Source organism: Myxocyprinus asiaticus, chromosome 9, assembly GCF_019703515.2.
Source record: "Myxocyprinus asiaticus isolate MX2 ecotype Aquarium Trade chromosome 9, UBuf_Myxa_2, whole genome shotgun sequence".
NCBI lineage: Eukaryota > Metazoa > Chordata > Actinopteri > Cypriniformes > Catostomidae > Myxocyprinus > Myxocyprinus asiaticus.
This window is the reverse complement of record NC_059352.1, coordinates 18,011,536-18,039,119: the sequence shown is the minus strand read 5'-3', so window position 1 is coordinate 18,039,119 and position 27,584 is coordinate 18,011,536. Positions and strand designations below refer to the sequence as shown.

General features: G+C 47.7%; 1 protein-coding gene across 1 annotated transcript in view; it reads right to left on the bottom strand.

Moving 5' to 3' along the window:
- The window catches only part of LOC127446576 (gamma-aminobutyric acid receptor subunit gamma-3-like), a 235,553-nt gene that overhangs the window by 59,439 nt on the left and 148,530 nt on the right, over nucleotides 1-27,584 (bottom strand). The window contains exons 4-5 of the mRNA XM_051707600.1: nucleotides 21,523-21,743; nucleotides 297-379 (exon numbers count right to left, since the gene is read on the bottom strand). Of these exons, the coding sequence (XP_051563560.1) occupies nucleotides 297-379; nucleotides 21,523-21,743 (304 nt within the window). The remainder of the gene's footprint in view (nucleotides 1-296; nucleotides 380-21,522; nucleotides 21,744-27,584) is intronic.

Sequence of the window (27,584 nt, the reverse complement as noted above, 5' to 3'; positions counted from 1 at the left end):
ATTGTTCTTCCAAAGTGAATGTTTATGGCATAAATTTCAACCTGGGGAGAAAAGCTTTGACCATACAAAATGATATGGGTTTCCTAAGCAACACTGCAAAGATATGCTTTAAACAAAGCATTTCCTTGTGCATGTGGATATTACTGTACTTGAATGCTTAGGGTAGTGAATATATGCACAGCAGAACATGACATCCAAAACAATCACAACTAAAGGAGGAGAGAATGTCATGTCTCAATGTGAATGCTAGTAAGATGTTGTGAATCAATGGAGACAAAAGTGAAGAGACTACTCACAGCTGGAGAAGATGAGGGGGCAGGAGTGCTCATCCATAGGAAAGTTATGAAGTTGGAGCTGGCACTCTGCATTTATGGTCAATCTGCGAACAGAGGAATGCAACATAGAGTTAAAATGCAATCTTCAACAAAGGCTCAAGACTCACCTCTTTCAGGAATACTTGGATTAATTAGGAGAAAAGAAAAATGTGTTGGCTCTTTTATTTGCACTAGATTGCATTTAAGGGTTATTCAACTCTTCTTGGGGGGCTACCATCCTGTAAAGTTTAACTCCAACCCTAATCAAACACCTCAAACACGTTGACCGCTCTCATCAACAAGGCATTTCCATCTGCAGAACTGCCACTCATTAGATGTTTTTTTTTTTTTTTTTTTTTTTTTTGGCACCATTCTGTCAACTCTAGGGTTTTTCCCCATGATGTGAACATTAACTGAAGCTGCTGACCCATATCTGCCTGATTTTATGCATTGCACTGCTGCCATACGATTGGCTGATCGGAAAATCGCATGAATAATTAAATGTACAGGTGTTCCTAATAAAGTTCTCAGTGAGTGTAATAAAACAGATGGACAGAATAAAATATAAGAGACATGGCCAGAAGGAATATGGATTAAGTGGCATATCAAAATCCTATTTTGTCTATGCTATTTTGGCATACAACAAAGGAGTGGATGATTACATTTAGAATTGTGATATCTCTGCTGATGTCCTGTGCTGACTCTCAAGCGCAGACGAGTAATAAGTGCGATTTTTCTTTACTAAAATGTTAGCCAAGCAATGTCAGATTTTGTATCATTCCTGACATATTTCACTTTTGGTTTTTTCATGATGAGACACTGAGAGTAAGCAGGTAAAAAAGATTGTTTCACTTTCTTTTAATTTCTCAGTGACAGCACAATGACGCACAATTTACTGATGGGTGAAGCGTCTGTTTAACACATTAGCGTAGGATTTTAAGTTTTAATTACTGTCTCCCAGAGGAAGTATATACTGAACCACAGCTGTGGTGAGTGCATGCTTATTAACCATATAGCATGAATACGGATGACATTGTTAATAAGATGCAGAAATGTTGTCTAAACTCTCATGAAATCTATATATCTATGGAGCCCTTCTGATCCTTTTAGTAGGAGGAGACCAGGGCAAGTTGTCACTAGAGCTATATCTCAGTAACACTGTTTTTGCCAAATTACACAAATGCTATTTATTTATTTTTTTTACATTATTGTGAATCCTATCCTTCAAAATAAGGTAAGCTGTTGGGTAAACAAGTCAACATAATAAAACCACACTGATCTGGCATACATTAAGGCAAGAATCAACTATATAATGAAGTTAGATTTTAACTGAAAAAGTTGAACTGTGTTCTCAGGACAAGGTAATTTGTTTTCATAAATTTCATAAGTTGTTCATACATTGCAGGTTGTTACATTTTTATTGGGGCAGGTTGTCACACGTCTCATTATTTTGTACTGTTTAACTTTTACATTCTTTGTTTCTTAATTGTTGTACTGTTTTAAGTTAGTTGAAAAGCCTAAAAAAGTCTGTTCCCTATCTGTCACTCACTCGACGTTGTATCGATGTAGTGACACTAGGTGTCACTCTTGGGAGCCCGAGACACATCTGGTCTTTGATAAAAGGCCAATGAAAATTGGCAAGTGGTATTTGCATGCCACTCCCCTGGACATGCGGGTATAAAAGAGCTGGTATGCAACCACTCATTCAGATTTTCTCTTCGGAGACAGTCATGCACACTGAGCTGAATTCCCACGACTGTTCATTCACCTCTGCTGGATCTGACGGCGCATTTCAGCGGCTTCTCCCTCCTCTGCACTGGTGCACTGCAGAGAATGCCCCTGGGCGCTTTGGCAGAAATAAGAGTATATTTCTCTAAAAGAGTATATTTCTCTAAAAGAGCGGCACACACGGAACGTCTTTTTAAAGACGCATCTTTTTAAAGATGCCTTTCCTTTGTGTGTTATTCCTGGTTGCGCTCGTTATCTCTCGCCTTCTGACGGTCACGATCACTGTCTTTCGTGTCTGCTCACACGGAGACAGCGTTCGTGCATGGTCAAGTACTCATTGCGAGGACATGTCCATGGCAATGATGCGGTCACGGCTCTCCTTCGTAAGAAAGCAAGCCACCCCAGAGGCTCCCTGCCTCGGTCCTTTTACCCACGGGTATGAGGCCAGTGCGGCTAGCACCGGGGGCGATTTGGGGACCCCAATGGGACCGCCTCCGCCGGGTATCCCCCTGCAGACCTCCCATTCCCCAGCACGCTCGTCTGCCCCGATCGGGCTTCCGGATGAGTCCGCTGGCTTGTTTCACGGCGAGTTCGACCTCTTATTCGGAGCCCGTGAAACTGATGAGCTCTCGAGCGCAGCATCAGAGAGCGGGCTCATCCAGTTGGACGCGGAAGCTTTAGCTGGGCTCCTGCCTTCGGGGACGATTGCCCAGTCACAGGTTGACACGGAGATGACGACATGCTTTCCCGGGCAGCCGTGAGCATTGTCTAGAGTGGAACCTTGCACTCTTGCCTGAACCCTCGCGGCTTGATGATTCGTTCCTGGGCTCGTGGTGCCACTCAAAACCATGCCCCGCCCCCGTTCCTTTCTTCCCGGAAGTGCATGAAGAGCTGACAAGTTCGTGGGAGGCACTTTTTACTGCCCGGTCCCGATCTTTTCCAAGGCCTTTAGGTTTACATTGTCTCTGACGGCCAAGGCCTAAGGTGCCGCTGGACAAGCCACCTCCACCCTGCACGCCATGGCTCTCCTGCAAGTCCGCCAAGGCGCTAAAGGAACTGCACGAGGGTAGTTCCACCACGGGATTGATGCAGGAACTGCGCTCGGTGACCGACCTCGCTCTCCGAGCGATGGAGATCACGGCGCAGTCTCTCGGGTGGACGATGTCCACATTAGTGGTCCAGAAGCGCCACTTTTGGCTCAACCTGGTTGAGATGGGTGAGGCCGACAGGACACGGTTCCTTGCTGCCTCCATCTCCCAGGCTGGCCTATTCGGCGACACCGTCAAGGACTTTGCCCAGCAGTTCTCGGCGGTGGAGCAGCAGATGGAGACTATCCAGCATATCCTGCCCTGGTGCGGTTCAAGCTCCCACACCCCATCTGCTCGTCACCAAGGGCGTCCCCCCGCAGTGACTGCACCGGCTCCGCTGCAGCCCTCCCCTTCGGCCCGGCCCCGGCGTGTAGCCCACCTCAGGAAGCAGATACCACCCGTCTCGCGGCCGCCAAGAACCCGTGAAAGGCTTCAAAGCACCCTTGAGACGGGCGACCCAGGGACGACGAAACTCGCTGCTCTGGAGCTGTTAAGCAGACCTCTCCATCCCCCGGTCGAAGGCTGGGAGGAGAATCTTTTTGTTACCTTTGCATTTAATTGTGCTGCATGCCCAAGTGGCTGCAGTACTCAAGAGTTCAGCAAGAGTGGTTTCCTCGTTCCCTGGGTCACGTATCCGGTGTGCATGGCCGTCATCACGACCACCGTCCACCACTCTATTTGGCAGGTTTGGCGCTCCAGCGGCGGTCTTCCGCCCCTGAGCGCCCAGCTGTGGCACAAATCCGCCCCTGATGTGACAGTCTCCACGGGTCACGAGGACAGGCCTCTTCCTTTCCCATCCCAGGCTGTTCTGGGGGTGGTCACAAGGAGCCAGGTAAGTGCTTCGTTGTCCCTAGACTCAGCACGGCCACGACATGGTGTGGCAACTCGAGCGTGGTCATCATGCCGGTCTGTCACCGTCTTCTCAGCCCTTGGACCGACCTCTCATTTCTACGGGCAGATGTTCCCCTAGAACTGGTCTCCAGTTGTTTCGTGGTCATGATGGACACATCCAAAACGGGCTGGGGCACTGTTTGCAACGGGCACGCAGCCGCTGGCTTGTGGACGGGCCCGCGACAGATTGGCACATCAACTGCCTCGAGTTGTTGGCAATTCTGCTTCCCCTGTGGAGGTTTCGGCCGTTGATCCAGGGCAAGCACATGTTAGTTCGGACAGACAACACGGCAACGGTAGCATATGTCAACCACCAAGGCAGTCTGCGCTCTTGTTGTATGTCACAACTCGCCCGCCATCTCCTCCTCTGGAATCAGCAGCACTTCAAGTCGCTGTGAGCCACTCACATCCTGGGCAACCTCAACACTACAGCGGACGCACTGTCACAGCAGGTTACCCTCAGGGGAGAGTGGAGACTCCATCCTCAGGTGGTCCAGCTGATTTGGAGTCGATTCGGACAGGCACAGGTGCACCTGTTCGCCAAGAATCCTCCCACTGCCCGCTCTGGTACGCCTTGACCAAGGCCCCCATTGGCATAGATGCGGTGGCACACAGCTGGCCCCCTGGCCTGTGCAAATATGCATTTCCCCCAGTGATCCTACTTGCTCAGACCCTGTGCAAGGTCAGGGAGGACGAGGAGCAGGTCATCCTGGTAGCACCCTACTGGCCCACCCAGACATGGTTCTTGGACTTCACGCTCCTCGCGACAGACCCCCCCCCCCCAGCGAATGTCCCTGAGGAAGGACCTTCTTTCTCAGGGATGGGGAACCATCTGGCACCCGTGACCAGACCTCTGGAATCTCCATGTCTGGCCCCTGGACAGGATGCGGAAAACCTAAGTGGTCTACCACCCGTGGTGGTAGACACGATCACTCAGGCTAGGGCCCCCTCTATGAGGCGCCTGTATGCCTTTAAGTGGCGTCTGTTCGCTAAGTGGTGTGCTTCCCAATAGGAAGACACCAGAGATGCACAGTCGGATCAGTGCTTTCCTTCCTGCAGCAGAGGTTGGAAGTGTGGCTGTCCCCTTCCACCTTGAAGGTGTATGTTGCTGCCATAGCAGCACACCACGACGCAGTTGACGGTAAGTCCTTAGGGAAGCATGACCTGATCATCAGGTTCCTGAGAGGCACCAGGACGCTGAATCCCTCCAGACCACACCTCGTTCCCTCATGGGACCTCTCTGTAGTTCTTCTACAGAGAGCCCCCTTTGAGCCTTTGCAGTCAGCTGAGCTTAAGGCACTCTCCTTGAAGACTGCCCTCCTGACTGCGCTCACTTCCATCAAGAGGGTAGGAGACCTGCAAGCGTTCTCTGTCAGCAAAACGTGCCTGGAGTTCGGTCCGGGCTACTCTAACGTGATCCTGAGACCCCGACCGGGCTATGTGCCCAAGGTTCCCACGACCCCTTTTAGGGATCAGGTGGTGAACCTGCAAGCGCTGCCCCAGGAGGAGGCAGACACAGCCCTATCGTTGCTGTGTCCGGTGCACGCTTTACGCATCAATTTGGATCGCACGCAGAGCTTTATAATCTCTGAGCAGCTCTTTGTCTGCTTTGTTGCACAGTGGAGAGGAAGCACTGTCTCCAAGCAGAGGATCACCCACTGGCTCATTGACGCCATAGCTATGGCATATCATGCCCAGGACATGCCACCCCCGGTAAGGCTACGAGCTCATTCTACCAGGGGTGTAGTGGCCTCCTGGGCTCTGGCCAGGGGTGCCTCTCTAACAGACATTTGCAGAGCAGCGGGCTGGGCAACACCCAACACCTTTGCAAGGTTCTACAACCTCTGGGTGGAACCGGTTTCATCCCAGGTAGTGGCACGCAATACAAGGGGATAAGCCTGGGATAGCTGGCCGGGTGTATCGCTTACACATAGCGCCTTCCACCTCTTTTGAGCTGAAGACGTGCGCCATTAATTCCCAGTAGTGTTCACAAACAATGTTCCCTGGTTGACTTCCTCCGAGCCCTGTGGCAGTCGAGTTTTCGGAGAGACTCACTGCTGGCCCAGTACACGTGCTAACTAAGAGCACTGTTCTGGGGTAGGTGCTCCGCATGTGGCGGTTCCCTGTAAGGCAAACCCCATGCGATGTATATCTTCCGCTAATTCGTTTCCCTTTTGGCAAACTGCATCTTCCTTGGGCAGAGCCCCTCTGCCCCAGTCTCCATGTTTGTAGTAACTCCTCCCCTGTTGGGCAGGATCTACCTTGAAGACTCCCCACATGGTCGGCAAGACCATGTGACGTATTTTTCCACTTAAATATCCCCCCCTCTCTATTTGGGCGAGGTGTGGTCTCCGCAGTGTCCTCCCCTCGGGAGGGACACCCCCCGACTAGACCTGGCGGCCCAGTCGGATAATCCCCCTTCTTTTTTAGGGAGTGGAAAAAAAGAAGGGGAAAAGAGGCCACGACTGGGTTAGCCTGTCTCTATCTTTTGGATAGTCGACTTGTCCCCAAAGGGCCGTTTGACACTCATAACTATGTTGGGGGTGGTTACGTGTTGACCTGGTGTGCTGGCTATGAGGCACACAGCAAGTCTGCCTGTCACACACCGCCAGTTCACGTAACATAGTTCAGCCAGTTGTGGCACTTCGTATAGGGACCACTAGTGTCACTACATCGACACAACGTCGAGTGAGTGACAGATAGGGAACGTCATGGTTACTTGCGTAAGCTCCGTTCCCTGATGGAAGGAATAAGGCATTGTGTCCCTCCTGCCACAACGCTGAACTACTAGCCGGACCTTGTCTCGGCTCCTCAGCATAAAACCTGAATGAGTGGTTGCATACCAGCTCCTTTTATACCCGTATGTCCGGGGGAGTGGCATGCAAATACCACTCACCAATTTTCATTGGCCTTTTATCAAAGACCAGAGGTGTCTCGGGCTCCGAAGAGTGACCCCTAGTGTCACTACATCGACACAACGTCTCATTCCCTCCATCAGGGAACGGAGGTTACGCAAGTAACCATGACATTTCCCATGGTGACAGCTTACCCCATATAGTGTGACAGCATGCTCTCACAAAAGGTCAGTGTGTGTCAAGTGAACTATCTATATTTTCCTGGTCAATAACAGTGGAAATGTTTAATAGTTTTTTGTTCACAAGCCTTTAGGGTATGTGCCTCTAGGCCCTCTACAGAAGTTGATTTTCAAAAATAAACCCAATATAAAAAATATTCACTGAGGAAAAGATGTGACACCTAGCACCGGTTTATCATATATGGTCTTCTCCATCTCATTGTTGTTTCATAGGTTGAGACAATGAAAGTGCCTGATCCTTATTCTGAGTCTGTATGCAGTAATCTGATAAATAAACATCAAGCAGATTACATATAAATTCCATCTCCTGCTTGAAAAATTGGTGGGTTGTTCCAAGAGCATTCAAAATGAATAGAATAGTAGATCAACAGTTCTCAGTTGGCTGTTTAAACACAATCCATGAAACATAGTGTCAGTGGATAATTGGCTTACTGTACCAACCTTAGCCTTTGCAAATAAATAACAAAGAAGCCATCATGGTAAATATTGCTGAATTGGTAAACAAATGGCCCGACATCACATATTAAGCATTATGGAGAGGTGTGTCAAATCGAATTAACCTCATTTCTGAGCTTAAACCTGGACCTGTTCCACATAGCTTTGCATGTTTCAGCTCAGCAAGCTTACAGCACACACAAATTCCACCACTGTTTACCTCAGAGCTCAAATGAATGCAATTAAAATGGAGAGTGACATTTCATAGTCCCCACTAGCCCTCTCTGTTCTCACTCCTAAATACCACTGCTGCATGTATGCTGTGTCACTGAATATCGATCATGAATATGGGACCATCTAGTTAGCCTTTGTTCCAGATTTTCTTAATCTACAACATTTAGCCCTTAGCATCAGCCCTGTTTCTCCTGTTGCCAAGGAAATATTTCACAGAGTGTTGGAGATGGCATGATGTAGTCTCACAGATGTAGGCCTGTGAAAATTCCTCTGGCCATAATAGATGCTCTGTATAGCCCTGCTCTTCAGGCAGAGGAGGGAAACCTGAACAGGCCATTGCACAGAAAGGCCTGTTCCGAGAGAAATACTTTAATCAAGTAGCAATCTTCCCAAAATACTTCTACTGCACTCACAGAGTGACGTTTGTTCCTTGTTTGTCTGTTTTTTGTTTAAACCTCCTTCGTCAGTTGCTGTCTTAGAAAAACTCAAAAGTTTATTTAGTATAAATCTGGAAAGCTCCAAAAAAATGTGTTTGTTAAAGTGTTCAGGCCTAAGGCAACTGCAAACCAACGAAGAGTCAGATATAGGCAAATTCACTAAACTTTTGTGTGCGGTACTGCAGCACAACACTTCTGTCTATTCACCAATCACCTGAAATCCAGATGCTAATTGGGCTCAATTAAATCTCTTGGCATTCTTTTCAGTGCAAAGAAGGCTCCTTTCTATGCAAATTACGCTTACTATTCACCTTATTCGGCCCCGCCCCTTTTCAGTGCTCCGCTCTTCCATGTTTTGTCTCTTAACTTCCAGTTTGCATTGAAGCTACTGAGAAGAGTCGATCAAATGGATTATGTGTGGGAGCACAAAAAGTATTTTTTACCAAGAGTTGATGGTGTAAGTCTACATCACCCCTTTACTATGTGAAAATGCCAGTGAGGTGTTTTGCTGTCACTCTAAATGTAAATTTTTCCCAACACCCACGGAGATAAATTGGACCGGGCAGATCACATTGGGACAGCTATGTCGCAGTGCACTTTTTCATGATCCAAGTGTATAATTGTTATACGTGCAATATTTAGGTTTTAACTTGTTAATAGTTAGTGTTAAAATGTATAGTTGACATGAAATTTCAAACAGTGACAGTTCATATTCTTTCACATGCAAGTTTATGACATTAAAGGATATTACATCTGTACTTTTTAAAATTAATTTGTCATTCCACATTTTTAAAAGGCTTAAATGTGATACAATTTTTTGTAAATGGAATATAAAATAAAACCTACACTTCCAAATGTATATGTGTGTGTATGTGTGTGTATGAATATAGTGGCACCCCTTCCCCCGCCCGGTTTAACACTCAAAAAATCTGCTCACTTTAATTATAACGCGATAATTGAATGACATGAGAGGATGGTCAGATGGTCGTACGGAGATATTTTTAATGACTTTGCATTGAATCTTGGAGTTTCGTGAGGTATCAGTACACCCACAGCTTGAAGGCAGGATCTTAAGGATTTATGAATTAAGTACTCTTGTTTTAAAATCTCCCCCCTCTGCTTTCAGTTGTTATGACATCCCCTGAACCCTTTAAAATACTCATGATAGCTTTTGGAAACTCTATAACCTGTAAATCCACTTTGCTAGCTAATTACTCTTTGACATAAACACCATAGATATCTATATAGAAAATGCTAGACTGGAAGTTCAAAGACAAATTTTCAAGATGGTTGCGTGCTAGTTTCTCTGGCACATACAGTGCATCCGGAAATTATTCACAACGCTTCACTTTTTCCACATTTTGTTATGTTACAGCCTTATTCCATAATGGATTAAATTCATTATTTTCCTCAATTCTACAAACAATCTTTGGCCTGGTTTGACCCTTGCCATTCAGGCCAAAGAGTTCAATCTTTGTTTCTCATGGTCTGAGAGTCCTTCAGGTGCCTTTTGGCAAACTCCAGGCTGGCTATCATGTGCCTTCTACTGAGGAGTGGCTTCCGTCTGGCCACTCTACCATACAGGCCTGATTGGTGGAGTGCTGCAGAGATGGTTGTTCTTCTGGAAGGTTCTCCTCTCTCCACAGAGAAATGCTGGAGCTCTGTCAGAGTGACCATCGGGTTCTTGGTCACCTCCCTGACTAAGGCCCTTCTCCTCCGATCGCTCAGTTTGGCCGGGCGGCCAGCTCTAGTAAGAGTCCTGGTGGTTCCAAACTTCTTCCTTTATGGATGATGGAGGCTACTGTGCTCATTGGGACCTTCAATTTTATCTCGGAGATCTACAGACAATTCCTTGGACTTCATGGCTTGGTTTGTGCTCTGACATGCACTGTTAACTGTGGGACCTTATATAGACAGGTGTGTGCCTTTCCAAATCATGTCCAATCAACTGAATTTACCACAGGTGGACTCCAATCAAGTTGTAGAAACATCTCAAGGATGATCAGTGGAAACAGGATGCACCTGAGCTCAATTTTGAGTGTCATGGCAAAGGCTGTGAATACTTATGTACCTGTGATTTTTTTTGTTTTTTATTTTTAATAAATTTGCAAAGATTTCAAACAAACTTCTTTCACGTTGTCATTATGGGGTATTGTTTGTAGAATTTTGAGGAAAATAATGAATTTAATCAATTTTGGAATAAGGCTGTAACATAACAAAATGTGGAAAAAGTTAAGCGCTGTGAATACTTTCCGGATGCACTGTAAAGTGAATAGAATGTGCCTTATTCAAAAGTCAGAGGTATTTGCCTGTTGCAGGCTGTAAACATACTTTTAGTTAAAAGAGATGATTGTTTACATTTTCTGTTGATCATGGCAAAAGTTAATTATAAAATGATGATTAAATCATGGACAAGAGCATTATAACTGTGCATTTATCCAGACACTTTTTAAAGAGCCGATTCAGGTGCCTGGTTCATAGTGGTGGAACTATGCTTTACATTCCTATTCCTATTAATATTATGTCAGATGGCTGTAGTTTGCTGCATCTTTCAAAACCTTTCTCTGAACCAACTCATAAGAAAGGGAACTGCGCCATGCAAAATACGTTCAGCGGGTCGATTTGTGCCATTACCTGTATTCCAGTACATTTATTTGAACACCAGTCCTTTAAATAATCATTGTACCTAATCAGACAATGTCTTAATCCTGCTGTTCTCACTGGGGTGAGCTTTTCTGTTGGGACAGCTTGAAAAGGACATGACAAGTATTGTAACTCAGCAGTGTTTGGATGTCCCGATTTGAATAAATATGGCATTTTAATTTTCAGTCATTTTCAGTGGACACCCACTCAATCAGACAATATTTGGAAAACTGCAGTAGTAGTTTCAGACTAAAACAAACAGACAAAAGCAGTTTGTTTTATTATAGACGAAAATATTTCACATTTCCACTTTTCACTTTAAAATGTATAGCTTGACTTTGCAATGAATATGAGCATGTCATAGCTAGACAACATGTGAACCATTTGTTTGCATTCTCACTTGCTATTAGTAGACGGAGCTTACTCATGTATCCACCAGTCTGCCTTCATGACACATATGTGTTTATGATGAGCAATACCAGAAGGATATACTGTAATTCACATTACATCTGCTCTCTCCTTGGTAATTTGCTTCTTAAAAATAAAATGGTTTTCAGATATTCCTTCTTTGCCTGCATGTTTGTTCTTCTTCTAGAACTATAGTGCTGTTCACTCATGACGTCTATTTGCAGGCCACCCCGGAAGGTTTATTTGCAGTGGGTTCCCTCAGGAATATCTAATGGATTTTTAGAGTAGTGGTTTAGATTCATGAGTAAAATAATAACTAGGTGGTAGCAGTCAGTTTTCATATTACATGTAATTCGTCAAGCATGTATATGAGGTCATGTGCTTGACTAATGACTTGTAATTAATGGAACAACCATTGTAGACCTTATGTATTGACTTTTTTAGTAAGAAACGTTTTTAAATGGTTTCAAATTCACATTTTTGTTGTAGAACAAAATGGGAATACAACCTGGTCTCACAGAATCTATAACCTGATAAATAATGATATTTACCTGGATCTGTGTACATATCGTGGCAGTTACCTGGTGAAATATACACTAGAGATGTGACAACAACAGCTTTTTCACTTTCACACATATAACAAGTAAAACGGCAGATTATGAGTTCATAAACTCTTACTTTTCAACCTGTTCCTCACACAAAGCCTAAAGACTTGGAAAAACACTTTTACTATAGCGCAACACTTATAAGGCGACAGATTTTAAGGTTTGCATTACATGTGGCACTTAAGCTGAAAGTGTCATAGAAGAATCACACAATAATGTGGCTGAATTAGCAACTGCGTTTTTCATGTAAAAAAACTGCGTTTTTCATGTCACATTAGCTTTTTATGACAGTATCAGTTAGGTTTAGGTTTAAGGTTTAGGGTAGGGTGGTTGGATTTGTTGATTTAAAACTCGATAGTGCATTAACTTTTAAACCTCATCAGGGGTGTGTTTCCCAAAAGTATCGTTAACCAACTATGGTTGCAAGTTCCATTGTTTCCAACATAATTAAACTATTTGGTGTTTCCCGAAACACTGCCTTCCACCTGTGGTTGGAAGCATAGTTCCTTGTTAGCTTGCTGTGTGGACATCATTTGACTTCGCCAAGGCTTCTGTATCTTCATTCCATATATATCTTTTATTCTGTCAAGATTTTGACCACATTTATATGCACTTAAATCTACACTATATAACTTTTTTTGTTAAAAAATAACAAAATGTTATTAATGAGAGAGTGCAACAAAAAATCCATCTTCCAAACCATGTATTTACTTTACCCAAATACACTTTGATAAACCTATAATAATGATTTTATATTATAAATATTTTAGAGGTGTCGGGACAGATTACTCAGGAAACTGCATACATACGTCATTCGCCTGTGTGTGTTGACGTCATATCCACACACAGAGAAAATAAGATCCGGCTACTGTAGTGCGCGTGTGGGAGTAGCTGAAGCTGAAAGTTTGTTGTCACAACGAACGAGAAAAATTGAACATGGATTATTCAAAACGGCAAATCTCCAGGGAATCACTTTGTAAAAACAAAGAAACCCCAAACAGAGCAGAGTCTACAAGCAAAAAGGGAAAGTGACAGAGTTCATAATAAAACCTGAATCATCATCGGTTTGGCTTTTCAGATGTGTACAACTCCGAGATCTGAAAGGATTTAAAAGTGACCCAGAGATGGCTTTTTTTTCTTACTCATCAGGTAAGATATTTTATTGATATGGTTTATGTATAGTTGTGTAATCACACACACACACACACACACACACACACACACACACACATGTCTGTGTGTGTGTGTAGTGAAATACAATAATTATACTGTAATCGGTGCAGAACTTTTCACTTGCTAGCACACATGTGTATTTTTCTTTATAATGGCAATAATTTATATGAATAAATCCTTTAGTCCTAGGCTTGCCAAGGACATGCGAGTCTTGAAACGATGTTGACCACTGGTTGGTAACAATGACAATCTATAAATTAGTTACTACCATAGTCTATTTGGCCAGAATATCCTGCAGTTATAAAAACTTTACAACGTTTGACCTTATCAGACTAGCAATCGTTATGTCTAATGTTAATGGACGTTGCCTAAATTTTATATCGTAATTTATTTCAAAACATCAATGTTTCCAATAAGTCAAAACAACAGCATAAGACATGGCACATACCTGCTCAGATGACATGTTTTCAGATATACATCTTTCCCTTTCTTTCATTATTTATTTTTCCATTTGCTCTCATAAGATGTCCTGTATTCATGTGTACACCGGTGCCTCGAACCACATTCATCCATGCAGAGGAGCAGAGCCAAAGCACGACTTACTGTACGTCATTACCATAACAATGTTCTTCCACAAGACGCATGCAGTTTTATTTTTTAACCGTTAGAGGGCCAAAAGTTACATAGTGTATCTTTAAGAAAACATAACCCATAACCCCCATTCCCTGATGGAGGGAACGAGATGTTGTGTCGATGTAATGACACTAGGGGTCACTCTTGGGAGCCCCAAACACCCCTGATGTTTTAAGAAAAGGCCAATGAGAATTGGCGAGTGGAATTTGCATACCACTCCCAAGGACATACGGGTATAAAAGGAGCTGGTGTGCAACCACTCATTCAGGTTTGTGCTGAGGAGCCGAGACAGAGTCCCGGCCATTACAGCGGGTAGTTCAGTGTTGTTGCAGGAGGGACACAACGTAATGACAATAACTTAGACATTCCCTATCTGTCACTCGACATGGTGTCGATGTAGTGACACTAGGGGTCCCTATACGAAACGCCACAACCAACTGAACTGTGTTACATGGATCAGCGGTGCAGGTGCAGGCAGGCCACTGCGTGCCAAATAACATGTGCACTGGCCCCATCGTAACCTTCCCAATGCCCTGTGCATGTCGTATGGTCCCTCGCCCCCCGAAAGCATAAAAGGGGGGGTCAGACGTGTCCTTAATGGGAACAAGCCGCACCAGCTAGTTCGGCCTTTTCTCTTCTTTCTTCTCCCGGAGAAAGAACTCACTTGATTCCAGCTGGGGCCAAACATATTCGCGTCGGGGTAGGTGTCCTTGGAAAAAGACACAGCGGAGACCACACCCTGCCCGAATTGGAGGTAACTGTGTGGAAATACTTCAAATGGGCTTACCGATTCTTTACTGGCAGTATCGCATGTGGAGGAAGTCCCCATGGTAGGTCCTATCCAGAGGGAATGGAGCTATACAAACATGGCGACTGGTGGCAGAGGGGACTCTGCCCAAGGGGAGACACGGATCTACCATCAGGGAGACCGTACCATGGAAGATTGCATCATATGGGGTTACTGACAGGGAACCAACGCATATGGAGCACCTATCCCTGTACAGGGGCTGAACTGAACAGGGCATACTGACACAAGTACTGGGCCTGGCGTCAAATTCCTCTGCCGAATTTGCTTGCCGCAGGTGCTGGGGGAGGAATCCAGGGTTCACTGATCCCTGAAACTCATGTGGATGAAAGAGCGCATGTCTTCCCCTCGGAAGGGGAAAGGCGCTTGTGTGCCAGCGGTACACCCGGCCAGCTGCCCGCATCCTTACCTGTTTGTACCTACCAACACATGGGACGAAACTGGCTCAACCCGGAGATTATAAAATCTCACAAAGGTATTGGTTCTTGCCCAGCCCGCTGCTCTACAGATGTCTGTTAGAGAGGCACTGTTGGCCAAGGCCCAGGAGGAGGCTACGCTCTTGGTAGAGCACACTTGTAGTCCCAAAGGGGACGGCGTGCCCTGGGCCTGGTATGCCAACATGATGGCATCCACAATCCAGTGGGCAATCCTCTGTTTGGAGACAGCATTCCCCTTCTGCTGTCCCCCAAACAGACAAAGAGCTGCTCGGAGCATCTAAAGCTCTCCGTGTGGTCCAAATAGATATACAAAGCGCATACTGGACACAGCAATGACAAGGCTGGGTCTGCCTCCTCCCGGGGTAGTGCTTGCAGGTTCACCATCTGATCTTTAAAGGGGGTAGTGGGAACCTTGGGCACATAGCCTAGTCGGGGTCTCAGGATCACGTGAGAGTATGCCAGACTGAACTCCAGGCACGTATCGCTGACAGAGAATGCTTGCAGTTCCTCAACACTCTTGATGGAGGTGAGCGCAGTCAGGAGGGCCGTCTTCAAAGAGAGGACTTTCAGCTGAACTGACTCTAAGGGCTCAAAAGGGGCTCTCTATATGCCCAGCAGGACCACAGAGAGGTCCTATGAGGGAACGAGGTGCGGCCTTGGAGGATTCAACCTCCTGGCGCCTCTAAGGAACCTGATGATCAGGTCGTGCTTCCCCAAATACTCGTCCACTGCATCATGGTGTGCTGCTATAGCGGCTACATACAACTTCAAGGTGGAGGGGGACATCCACCCCACCAACCTCTCCTGCAGGAAGGAAAGCACTGACCCGACTGCACAACTCTGTGGGTCTTCGCCTCAGGAAGAACACCAATTCGCAAATAGATGCCACTTCAGGGCATACAGTCGCCTGGTAGAAGGGGCCCTAGCCTGAGTGATAGTGTCAGATCTTCCGCGTCCCATCCAAGGGCCAGACATGGAGGTTCCAGAGGTCTGGTTGCAGGTTCCAGATTGTGCCTCATCCCTGAGGAAGAAGGTCCTTCCACAGGGAATACCACAGCCGGCAGTGGGAGGATTCCCGGGAAGCAAACAGGTCTACCTGTGCCTCGCCGAATCAACTCCAAATCAGCCGGACCACCTGGGGGTGGAGCCTCCACTCTCCCCTGAGCATCATCTGCCGTGACAGCGCGTCCGCTGTGTGATTGAGTTCGCCGGGAATATGAGTGGCCTGCAGCTGGCTCCAGAGGAGGAGATGGCTGGCGAGTTGTGACATGCGGGGCGAGCACAAACCGCCTTGGCAGTTTATGTACGCTACCATTGCCTTGTTGTCCATCCAGACCAACACATACTTGCCTTGATTCAATGGCCGAAGCCTCCGCAGGGTTAGCAGTACCGCCAGCAACTCGAGGCAGTTGATGTGCCAATGCATACAAGGGCCTGTCCAGGAACCTGCGGCTGCATGCCCATTGCAAATGGCACCCCAGCCCGACTTGGAGGCATCTGTCGTGATGACGACTCGACTGGAGACCTGCTCTAGGGGAACCCCTGCCCATAGAAATGGCAGGTCCATCTAAGAGCTGAACAAGCGGCAGCAGATTGGCATGATAGCCATGCGATGCATGCCACAGCACTATGCCCATCTCGGGACTCGAGTTTGAAGCCAGTGCTGAAGCAGTCTCATATGCATCAACTCGAGGGGCGTGACCACCGCTGTGGATGCCATATGCCCCAGGAGCCTCTGAAATTGTTTCAGTGGGACCGCTGTTCTCCCCCTGAATGCCTTCAGGCAATTTAAGCACCAACGAGCGGTCATAGCATGAGACGATCGGTCATAGCGACCAAGTCCAACTCCATCCCGAGAAAAGAGATGCTTTGTGTTGGGGCGAGCTTGCTCTTTTCCCAGTTGACCTGAAGCCCCAATCGGCTGATGTGGGTGAGCACCATGTCTCTGTGTGCACACAACAGATCTTGAGAGTGAGCTAGGATCAGCCAGTCATCGACATAGTTGAGGATGCGGACACCCACTTCACTTAGCGGGGCAAGGTCTGCCTCTGCGACCTTTGTGAAGATGCGAGGCGACAGGGACAGACCGAAGGGGAGGACCTTGTACTGGTATGCCCGACCCTCGAAGACGAACCAATCTTGGTGCCGGACGCACGATAGAATGTGCTTCTGCATGAGCATCCTGAACGGAAGCCTGTACAGGGCCCGATTCAGTGCCCGCAAGTCCAAGATTGGTCGCAACCCACCGCCTTTTTTTGGGCACAATGAAGTAGGGGCTGTAGAAGCCGCTCTTCATCTTGGCTGGAGGGACAGGCTTTATCGCGCCCTTCTGCAGAAGGACCACAACTTCCGCACGTAGGGCAGCAGCCACCTACCGAGGTGAAACGGATGCCGCTGAACCTGGGTGGACCCCTGGCGAACTGAATCGCGTAGCCAAGTCGGATCGTCCTGGCCAGCCATCCCGATGGGTTGGAGAGCGTTAACCACGCCTCCAAACTCCGGGCGAGGGGCACCAAGGGGATGACTGCTGCTGACGTACCTGCAGAACAGGTCTCGTGGCGGAGCGGGGTGGGAAGTGCTACGTCGGGGGGCCTCGTGTCCTGATCTCGCTGTATAGGGAGAGACATTAAAGCACTTACCTCGCTCCGCGTACCCCATGTAGGACTGTTCAGCGACAGCACTGTAAGCCTTCACCATCAGAGACGACGTAGTCTTACAGGCCTTGGATGGGAGTCTAGGACGGTTCCGCCATGTGGCGGCACTCTGCGGGCACAAGTGCACCGCAATCGCCTGCTCCACCTGGGGAACGTCCGTGTAGCCCCTGGCCGCCCCGCCGTCGAGGGTGGTGAGAGCAGTAGAACTCAAAAGCCTGGTCCAGGCAGTGAAAGGTGCCTGCTATGACTGTGCAAGTTCTTCATGCACCTCCGGGAAGAAAGGCGGAGCACAGCCGTGATGGCGCTCTGACCCCAGGAACCAATCATCAAGCTGCGAGGGTTCAGGGCAGGTTGGAGCATTCCACTCTAGCCTGATGCTCGCAGCAGCCCGGGCAAGCATGGCCATCAGCTTGGCATCAGCCTCAGACTGGGCGGCCACACCCAAAGGCGGAAGCCCAGCTGGACTGAAACAGCCTGCTCTCCGACGCTGCTATCGAGACCTCATCCTCCTCCTGAGTGCCGAATGAGAGGTCGAACCTGCTCTGAGGCGGGCTGCCTGACTCATCCCGGAGCTCAACCGGGGCGCACGAGCGTGCTGGGGAATGGGAGGTCTGTGGGGATTCACCCGGCAGAGTTACTTCCATTGAAGTCCCCAAATCGTCCCCAGCGCTAACCGTCGCGGTCTTGTGCCCACGGGCAGAAGAACCGAGGTGGGGAGCGGCTGGAGTGGCTTTCCCTCTGAGGAAGGAAAGTGATCGCAACGTGGCCATGGTCATGTTCTTGCAGTGCGGACATGAACCATCCACGAATGCTGTCTCAGCGTGTCTGGAGCCCAGACACGTAAGGCAGCGATCGTGACTGTCAGAAGCGGAGAGATAATGACCGCAACCTGGAACTGCACATAACCGGAAAGACATCTTTAAAAAGACGCTTTCCGTCAGTGCCCACTCTTTTAGGGAATATACACTCTTTTAGGGAATATACACTCTTTTGAGGAGAAATATACTCTTTTAGCGCTCAACATGCGCTCACGAAGCGCCCAGGGGCGTTCTCCGCACTTATCTGTGCGAGAGGGGGAGAAACCGACGTGATGTGCCATAAAATCCAGCAGCCGCAGAGATCGCGTTTTGTTTTCTCTTGCAGAGATGAATGGATTTGCAGTGGAATACATCAACACCGCTCTGCTCTGAAGAAAAATTCGAATGAGAGGTTGCACACCAGCTCATTATATACCCATATGTCCAGGGGAGTGGCATGCAAATTCCACTCGCCAATTCTCATTGGCCCTTTCTTAAAACATCAGAGGTGTTTGGGGCTCCCAAGAGTGACCCCTAGTGTCACTACATTGACACAACGTCGAGTGAATGACAGATAGGGAACAGCGTTTTTCATGTCATGTAAACACGAATGCAGTGTTCCTTGCTCTGTTTAAGGGATTAAAGGCTGTTAAGAGAAAGCGCTTATACACACATGATTTCTTTCGGAGAACACAAGTCCATGTTATTACGTGTCCATGATAAAGCATAAGTACTTATATTTTTCTTATATTTTTTTGAAGAGTGAGCATGTGCATATGTGGTCTAGTGCATCGGGGGAACCCTGAAGTCTGATGTAGAGGGAAACCCCACAATTGCAGCACAATGCATCTATCGCATTACACAGTGCACGCCTCTTTCGTGTCTTCAGCAGCTTTCTCGCATTAAATGGCATTATGGTGTACGTGTAATTAACTTTTTTTATTTGATGTCCATTTGATCTCCGCAGAAGTTATTACTCCACCCCTTGCGTAACGTCATTAACAATAACTCTGTATTGTTGAACATGGCTTGAACTATGAATGTGCAACATAGTCGCTACGGTTTTGGGAAACAGTCATGACTAGCTAGTTTATTTCTTCAGAGCTGCATTGTACTATGGTGGATAAGCAGTGAGTTACATCATCATACGATAAATGCACTGGTTTAGGAGAACAATTAACTCACACAGAGGACATTTCACCTCGGAACTGCCGTGATACGTGTAATGAACCACATAATATAATTTTATCACAAAAATAATATCACAAAAATGTCACCATGGTCACATAATTTTCTTGAGATCAGGCTGTGTTAATCACATACTTTATTTTACTAAAATATGGAAAACAGCTATTCTAAGGGACCACATGGAAAAATGTTCATTATCTTCCGGGTTTTAGGATTACAAACTGAACATCTCTATAGTAGTTTGTTCTTAAAATAACTTTTAGTTGAAGCTGCCATTCGAATCAAAATAATTTTATTTTATCAAAACTCGAGACTTCAAAGATAAGAGCTTGCTCTGCAGTTCATTCACAGTGTGATATACCCCCATAAAAGATTAACTAGATGGACTCTGTTGGTGCTGTTCCTGCCCATTCAGGATATCCATTGGTTTGTTTACAGCCCCATTTGCAGAGGACTGATAAATAATATAAGACACATCATGTTTCTTCAGGTTGCTGGTCTAATTGTGACCAAACCATGGCTAGATTCTTATCAAATAGATCTGTCACAAATACCAAGCACTGGACCAAACTGGGTCAGCAGAAGGATATGATCGAGTGTCATCACCTCTCAACATCACAGACACTCGAGCCACACCAGACCAGAAAGACTGTCTTGCAGTGGAACTCTAACTCTGAGGACAGGCTAATGTCACTGACACTGAGTTATGGAAATATAGAAGTATTTGTCTCTAATTTTCTGCTCAAAACAAAGACATCTCAAATCCATCAAGTTTTATATACATTACTGCTCAGAGCAGAACACTGTTTTGCTGTCTCAAAGGATACTCTTTGATATAATACTTTGACAGTGACTGGTGACTTTTGTGACTTTTTACCCCTGGAAAGTGCCTTGAATTTGAGACTGTGTTTCTAATTTCCTTCAGCCTTCATGTCATCAAGTTCTTTGAAAAAAGATGTCCCAATAATAAATAGAGGCACCTTAGAATGTCATAGTGCCATCTGTTTAGTCTGGGTAATTGATTAAAGGCATTTGACATATTTAGTAACAAAGGCTTTGGAACACATTACAATCAGACCATTATCACTGAATGAACTGCTGTCTATTTTATTTTTAAAAATTCTGTTTTATGAATTGTTTTTCTCTTTCACTTTTCATATAGTGCAGTTATGACCTTGTCAAAGGTTGTGAGTTAAAAAAAAAAAAAAAACTTTCTTTCTACTGTTTTTGGCATTGTGGTGGTGCTTCTGATATGAACTGAAAGGCCTGAAAGTATAGTTTGAGTTCGGCAATAAAAATGCCCTTCTTTTGACTTGTAATCATGCACTGGTGAATAAACTTTTTTTTTCAAAGAAGACATTGACAAAATCAGTGACCCACTCTCGCTGATTTGGCGGTTTACATTGTTTAATGAACAGTTTCATGTTTTAGTGTCATTGAAAGGCTTCTTGACCTTTCAAATGTCAATGAAAACAATTTTGCACATTTCAGTGCTAAAAGATTCATTTAGAATTTGGTACTATATAATAAAAGAAAGCAACTGATAAATCATTAGGTACACTCCGTTCTGTAAGTTAAACAAAATAAACCAAAAATGAATGAATGCAACATACACAGACAGAAATCAAGCTGATTTCTTATTTTTAAACAAAACGAATAAACAAAAACCAAGCCATATTCTTGTTTTTCCTATTTCTCTTCAAATAAAAACCCTTGTTCAAAGCATAATTTATATTACGAACTATACATGGACAGACCTGCACAAACCCATTTGCTAACCAGCCAACCACATTTCTTTTTTTTTTTCTTTTTTTTCTTTTTTTATCCTTGACTGGTTAATTTGAAGAATAAAAAAAGTGTATGCAAACATAGCATTTTATGCACATTCAAATTCATATCTTATCCTTTTTCATCAGTCAGTTTTACTATCAAATATCTGATGATTAAGAATGGCTTACCTCAGAGTGTAAAGTATTTTTCCATCATTCCATATTCTAAGTAGCTGATTGGGTGTAGTAATCCAATGTGCGTCGGCACTCTTGGAATTTCTGAAGATCGTGTCTGGTAGCCAAATGAGTCCAACCATATTACTGTTCAAAGTCAGTATTTTCATTGTGCTGTTATATCTGAGTCGGCTGTCTGTCCATGTCTGGGCAAAAATTATGTCAATCTGGTACTCCTGTGGAAAAAATAAACATGTATCAAAGAACATGAATATTCATCTAAATTATGTTTTACCAACAATGAAAATTGTACAAACACGAATTTGATGAACACGTATCATGTATTCCGATTAATTAATAATTACAAATTAAATACAAATTGACAGTGCTTAATATAAAGCTTAATAAATAATACATTGTAGTTCCTAGTCATCACTTTTTAACTATGAATACATTACTCCATGATTAAATGTTACTTTCCTACTTACTAAATTACCTAATCTAATACATCTCTGACTTAACTCTCTTCTTTTGCACTTTTAACACAATCTCACAGTAATTTATTCCTAAATAGCACTTATGAGTGCAAACACACAGTCTTACAGCTCAAAATAGCCATAATTCATAGAATCAGTCCTTCTGTTAATGCAAGCATAATTCAGTATTCAGTGATGGAGTGCCACCAATTCCTCTGTGGCTTGGATGGAGGTCAGAGTCAGCTTTAGATACTTTAACAAGGATTATGAGGTTCTGGCACTGCAGAGGCTGGCAGAAGGAACCATGGAATGCGACTGCATTGAGAGACACAAAATCACACCTCATGGCTCACAAACTTTCAAAATATTCAGAGTTCCCTATCTGTCACTCACTCGATGTTGGTGTCGATGTAGTGACACTAGGGGTCACTCTTGGGAGCCCGAGACACCTCTGGTCTTTGATAAAAGGCCAATGAAAATTGGCGAGTGGTATTTGCATGCCACTCCCCCGAACATACGGGTATAAAAGGAGCTGGTATGCAACCACTCATTCAGATTTTCTCTTCGGAGCCAAACGGTCATGCTCAGTGAGCTGAATACTACTGTTCATTCACCTCTGCTGGATCTGACGGTGCATTTCAGCGGCTTCTCCCTCCTCTGCACTGGTGCACTGCAGAGAACGCCCCTGGGCACTTTGACAGAAAAACTAGATAGTATATTTTCTGAAAGAGCATTTTTCCCCTCTAAAAGAGTATATATTTCTCTAAAAGAGCGCACACACGGAACGTCTTTTTAAAGATGCTTTTCCGATTGTGTGTTATTTCTGGTTGTGCTCGTTATCTCTCGCCTTCTAACAGTCACGATCACTGTCTTTCGTGTCTGGGCACTGCTCACGCGGAGACAGCATTTGTGGATGGTCATGTTCTCATTGTGAGAATATGTCCATGGCAACATTGCGGTCGCGGCTCACCTTCGTAAGAAAGCGAGCCACCCCAGAGGCTCCCGCCTTGGTCCTTTTACCCACAGGTTTGAGGCCAGCGTGGCTAGCACTGGGGGCGATTTGGGGACCCCAATGGGACCGCCTCCGCCGGGTATCCCCCCGCGGACCTCCCATTCCCCAGCACACTCGTCTGCCCCGATCGGGCTTCCGGGTGAGTCCGCCGGCTCGTCTCACGGCGAGTTCGACCTCTTATTCAGAGCCCGCGAAAGTGATGAGCTCTCGAGCGCAGCATCGGAGAGCGGGCTCATCCAGTCGGAAGCATCAGCTGGGCTTCTCCCTTCAGGATCGATCGCCCAGTCACAGGCTGACGTGGAGATAACGACATGCTTTCCCGAGCAGCTGCGAGCGTCGGTTAGAGTGGATTCACCGCTCTTCCCTGAACCCTCGCGGCTCGGTGATTGGTTCCTGGGCTCGCGGCACCGCTCAAAGCCACGCCCCGCCCCCATTCCTTTCTTTCCGGAAGTGCATGAAGAGCTGACAAGGTTGCGGGAGGCACTTTTTACTGCCCGGTCCCAATCTTTTCAGCTTCCCCACCCTCACAACCCTCGATGGTGGGGCAGCCAAGGGTTATTCGGCAATCCCCCGGTGGATAAAGGCGCTCGCGGTGCACCTATGCCCGCAGAGCCCAAAGCCCCCGTCCAAGGCCTGTAGGTTTACGTCATCTCTGACGGCCAAGGCCTACGGTGCCGCTGGACAAGCCGCCTCCACCCTGCATGCCATGGCTCTCCTGCAAGTATGCCAAAGCACTAAAAAAACTGCACGAGGGTAGTTCCGCCCCGGGATTGATGCAGGAACTGCGCTCGGCGACCGACCTCACTCTCCGAGCGATGGAGATCACGGTGCGGTCTCTCGGGTGGACGATGGCCACACTAGTGGTCCAGAAGCACCACTTTTGGCTCAACCTGGTCGAGATAGGTGAGGCCGACAAGACACGATTCCTTGCTGCCCCCATTTCCCAGGTGGGTCTATTCGGCGACAACGTCGAGGACTTTGCCCAGCAGTTCTCGATGGTAGAGCAGTAGATGGATGCTAGCCAGCATATCCTGCCCCGGCGCGGCTCAAGATCCTGCACCCCGTCTACTCATCGCCAAGGGCGTCCCCCTGCGGTGACTGCACTGGCTCCGCCGCAGCCCGCCCCTTCGGCCCGGCCCCGGCATGGAGCCCACCGCAGGAAGCAGGCACAACCCATCTCACGGCCGCCCAGAACCCATGAAAGGCTTCAAAGCACCCTTGAGACGGGCGACCCAGGGACAACGAAACCCGCTGCTCTGGAGCTGGTAAGCAGATCTTCATCTTTTTGTTACCTTTTGCATTTAATTGTGCTGCATGCCCAAGTGGCTGCAGTACTCAAGAGCTCAGCAAGAGTGGTTTCCTTGTTCCCTGGGTCACGTATCCGGTGTGTACGGCTGGCATTACGACCACTGTCCACCACTCCATTTGGCAGGTTGGCGCTCCAGCGGCGGTCTCCCACCCCTGAGAGCCCAGCTGTGGCACAAATCCGCCCCCGATGTGACAGTCTCCACGGGTCACGAGGACAGGCCTCTTCCTCCCCCGTCCCAGGCTTTTCCGGGGGTGGTCGCAAGGAGCCAGGTAAATGCTTCGATGTCCTTAGTCTCAGCACGGCCACGACGTGGTGTGGCACCTCGAGCTCCGCCCCGCCGCGAGGCCCCACCTGCTGGTACATCCGATGATGTTGTCCCTTTGGTCCCCCTTGCGCGGAACTTGGACGCATGGCTTGCGCCTTCCAATCCGTCATGAGGGCTGGTCCGGACTGTCCGACTCGGCTGTGCGATTCACTTCGCCGGGCATCCGCCCAGGTTCAGCGGTGTCCACTTCACCTTGGTGAAAGATGAAAACGCTGCTACCTTGCGCGGAGATCGCTACCCTCCTACGGAAGGACGCGATAGAACCTGTCCCTCCAGCCGAGATGAAGAAAGGGTTTTACAGCCCCTACTTCATGGTACCGAAAAAAGGCGGTGGGTTGTGGCCAATCTTGGAACTGCGAGTACTGAACCGGGCTTTACACAGACTCCCGTTCAAGATGCTGACGCAAAGACGCATTCTAGCGAGCGTCCGGTATCAAGATTAGTTCGTGGCGGTAGACCTGAAGGATGCGTACTTTCACGTCTCGATCCTTTTCGACACGTTCGAGGTTCACGTTCGAGGGTCAGGCGTATCAGTACAAAGTCCTCCCTTTCGGCCTGTCCCTGTCTCCTCGCATCTTTACGAAGATCGCAGAGGCTGCCCTTGCCCTGTTAAGGGAGGTGGGCATTCACATTCTCAACTATCTCGATGACTGGCTAATCCTAGCTCACTCTCGAGACGTGTTATGCGCACAAAGGGACCTGGTGCTCTCACACCTCAGCCGACTTGGGCTTCAACTGGGAAAAGAGCAAGCTCCTCCCGGTTCAGAGCATCTCTTTTCTCGGTTTGGAGTTGGACTCAGTCTCCTTGATGGCGCGCCTTACGAATGAGTGCACCCGGTTGGTGCTGGCCTGTTTGAAGGCGTTCAAACAGAAAACAGCGGTTCCACTGAAACTTTTTCAGAGGCTCCTGGGGCATATGGCATCCTCGGCGGTGGCCACCCCGCTCGGGTTGATGCATATGAGGCCGCTTCAGCACTGGCTCCAGACTCGAGTCCCGAGACGGGCATGGTGCCACGGGACACACCGCGTGGCCATTACGTCGGTCTGTCACCGTCTTTTCAGCCCTTGGACCGACCTCTCATTTCTACGAGCAGGTGTTCCCCTAGAACTGGTCCCCAGGCGCTTCGTGGTCACGACAGACGCCTCAAATGGGCTGGGATGCTGTTTGCAACGGGCACGCAGCCGCCGGCCTCTGGACGGGTCTGTGACTGCTTTGGCACATCAACTGCCTCGAGTTACTGGCAATTCTGCTCACCCTGCGGAGGTTTCGGTCGTTGATCCAGGGCAAGCACGTGTTAGTTCAGACAGACAACATGACAATGGTAGCATATGTCAACCGCCAAGGTGGGTTGTGCTCTCGTTGCATGTCACAACTCACCCGCTGTCTCCTCCTCTGGAGTCAGCAGCACCTCAAGTCGCTGCAAGCCACTCACATCTGCCGTCACAACAGGTTACCCTCAAGGGAGAGTGGAGACTCAACCTTCAGGTGGTCCAGCTGATTTGGAGTCGATTCGAAAGGCACAGGTGCACCTGTTTGCCTCTCAAGAATCCTCCCCACTGCCCGCTCTGGTACGCACTGACCGAGGCCTTCATCAGCATAGACGCGCTGGCACAGAGCTGGTCCCCTGGCATTCGCAAATATGCGTTTTCCCCCAGTGAGCCTGCTTGCACAGACCCTGTGCAAGGTCAAGGAGGACGAGGAGAAGGTCGTCCTGGTAAGCACCCTACTGGCCCACCCAGATGTGGTGCTCGGACCTCACGCTCCTCGTGACAGCTCCCCCCGGGCAAATTCCCCTGAGGAAGGACCTTCTTTCTCAGGGAAGGGGCACCATCCGGCACCCGCGCCCAGACCTCTGGAATCTCCATGTCTGGCCCCTGGACGGGTCGCAGAAGACCTAAGCTGTCTCCCACCTGAGATGGTACACACGTTCACTCAGGCTAGGGCTCCCTCTATGAGGCGCCTGTATGCCTTTAAGTGGCGTCTGTTCGCTAAGTGGTGTTCTTCCCGTTGTGAAGACCCCCAGAGATGTGCAGTCAGATCAGTGCTTTCCTTCCTGCAAGAGAGGTTGGAAGGGAGGCTGTCCCCTTCCACCTTGAAGGTGTATGTTGCTGCCATAGCAGCACACCATGACGCAGTCGACTGTAAGTCCTTAGGGAAGCATGATCTGATCATCAGGTTCCTAAGAGGTGCCAGGAGGCTGAATCCCTCCAGGCTGTGCCTCATTCCCTCATCGGACCTCTGTAGTTCTTCAGGGTCTACAGAGAGCCCCCTTTGAGCTTTGCAGTCAGCCAAGCTTAAGGCACTCTCCTTGAAGACTGCCCTTCTGACTGTGCTCACTTCCATCAAGAGGGTAGGTGACCTGCAAGCATTCTCTGTCAGTGAAATGTGCCTGGAGTTCAGTCCGGGTTACTCTCACGTGATCCTGAGACCCTGACCGAGCTATGTGCCCAAGGTTCCCACCACTCCTTTAGGGACTAGGTGATGAACCTGCAAGTGCTGCCCCAGGAGGAGGCAGACCCAGCCCTGTCGTTGCTGTGTCTGGTGCGTGCTTTACGCATCTACTTGGATCGCACGCAGAGCTTTAGAATCTCTGAGCAGCTCTTTGTCTGCTTTTGGTGCACAGCAGAAAGGAAGCGCTGTCTCCAAGCAGAGGATCGCCCACTGGCTCGTTGACGCCATAACTATGGCATATCTCGCCCAAAACATGCCGCTCCCGGTAGGGCTACGAGCCCATTCTACCCGTGGTGTAGCGGCTTCTTGGGCCTTGGCCAGGGGTGCCTCTCTAACAGACATTGGGCAACACCCAACACCTTTGCAAGGTTCTACAACCTCCGGGTGGAACCGGTTTTGTCCCAGGTAGTGGCACGCAACAAGCGGATAAGCCCGGGATAGCCGGCCGGGTGTATCGCTTGAACATAGTGCCTTCCACCTCCTTTTGAGCTGAAGACATGCGC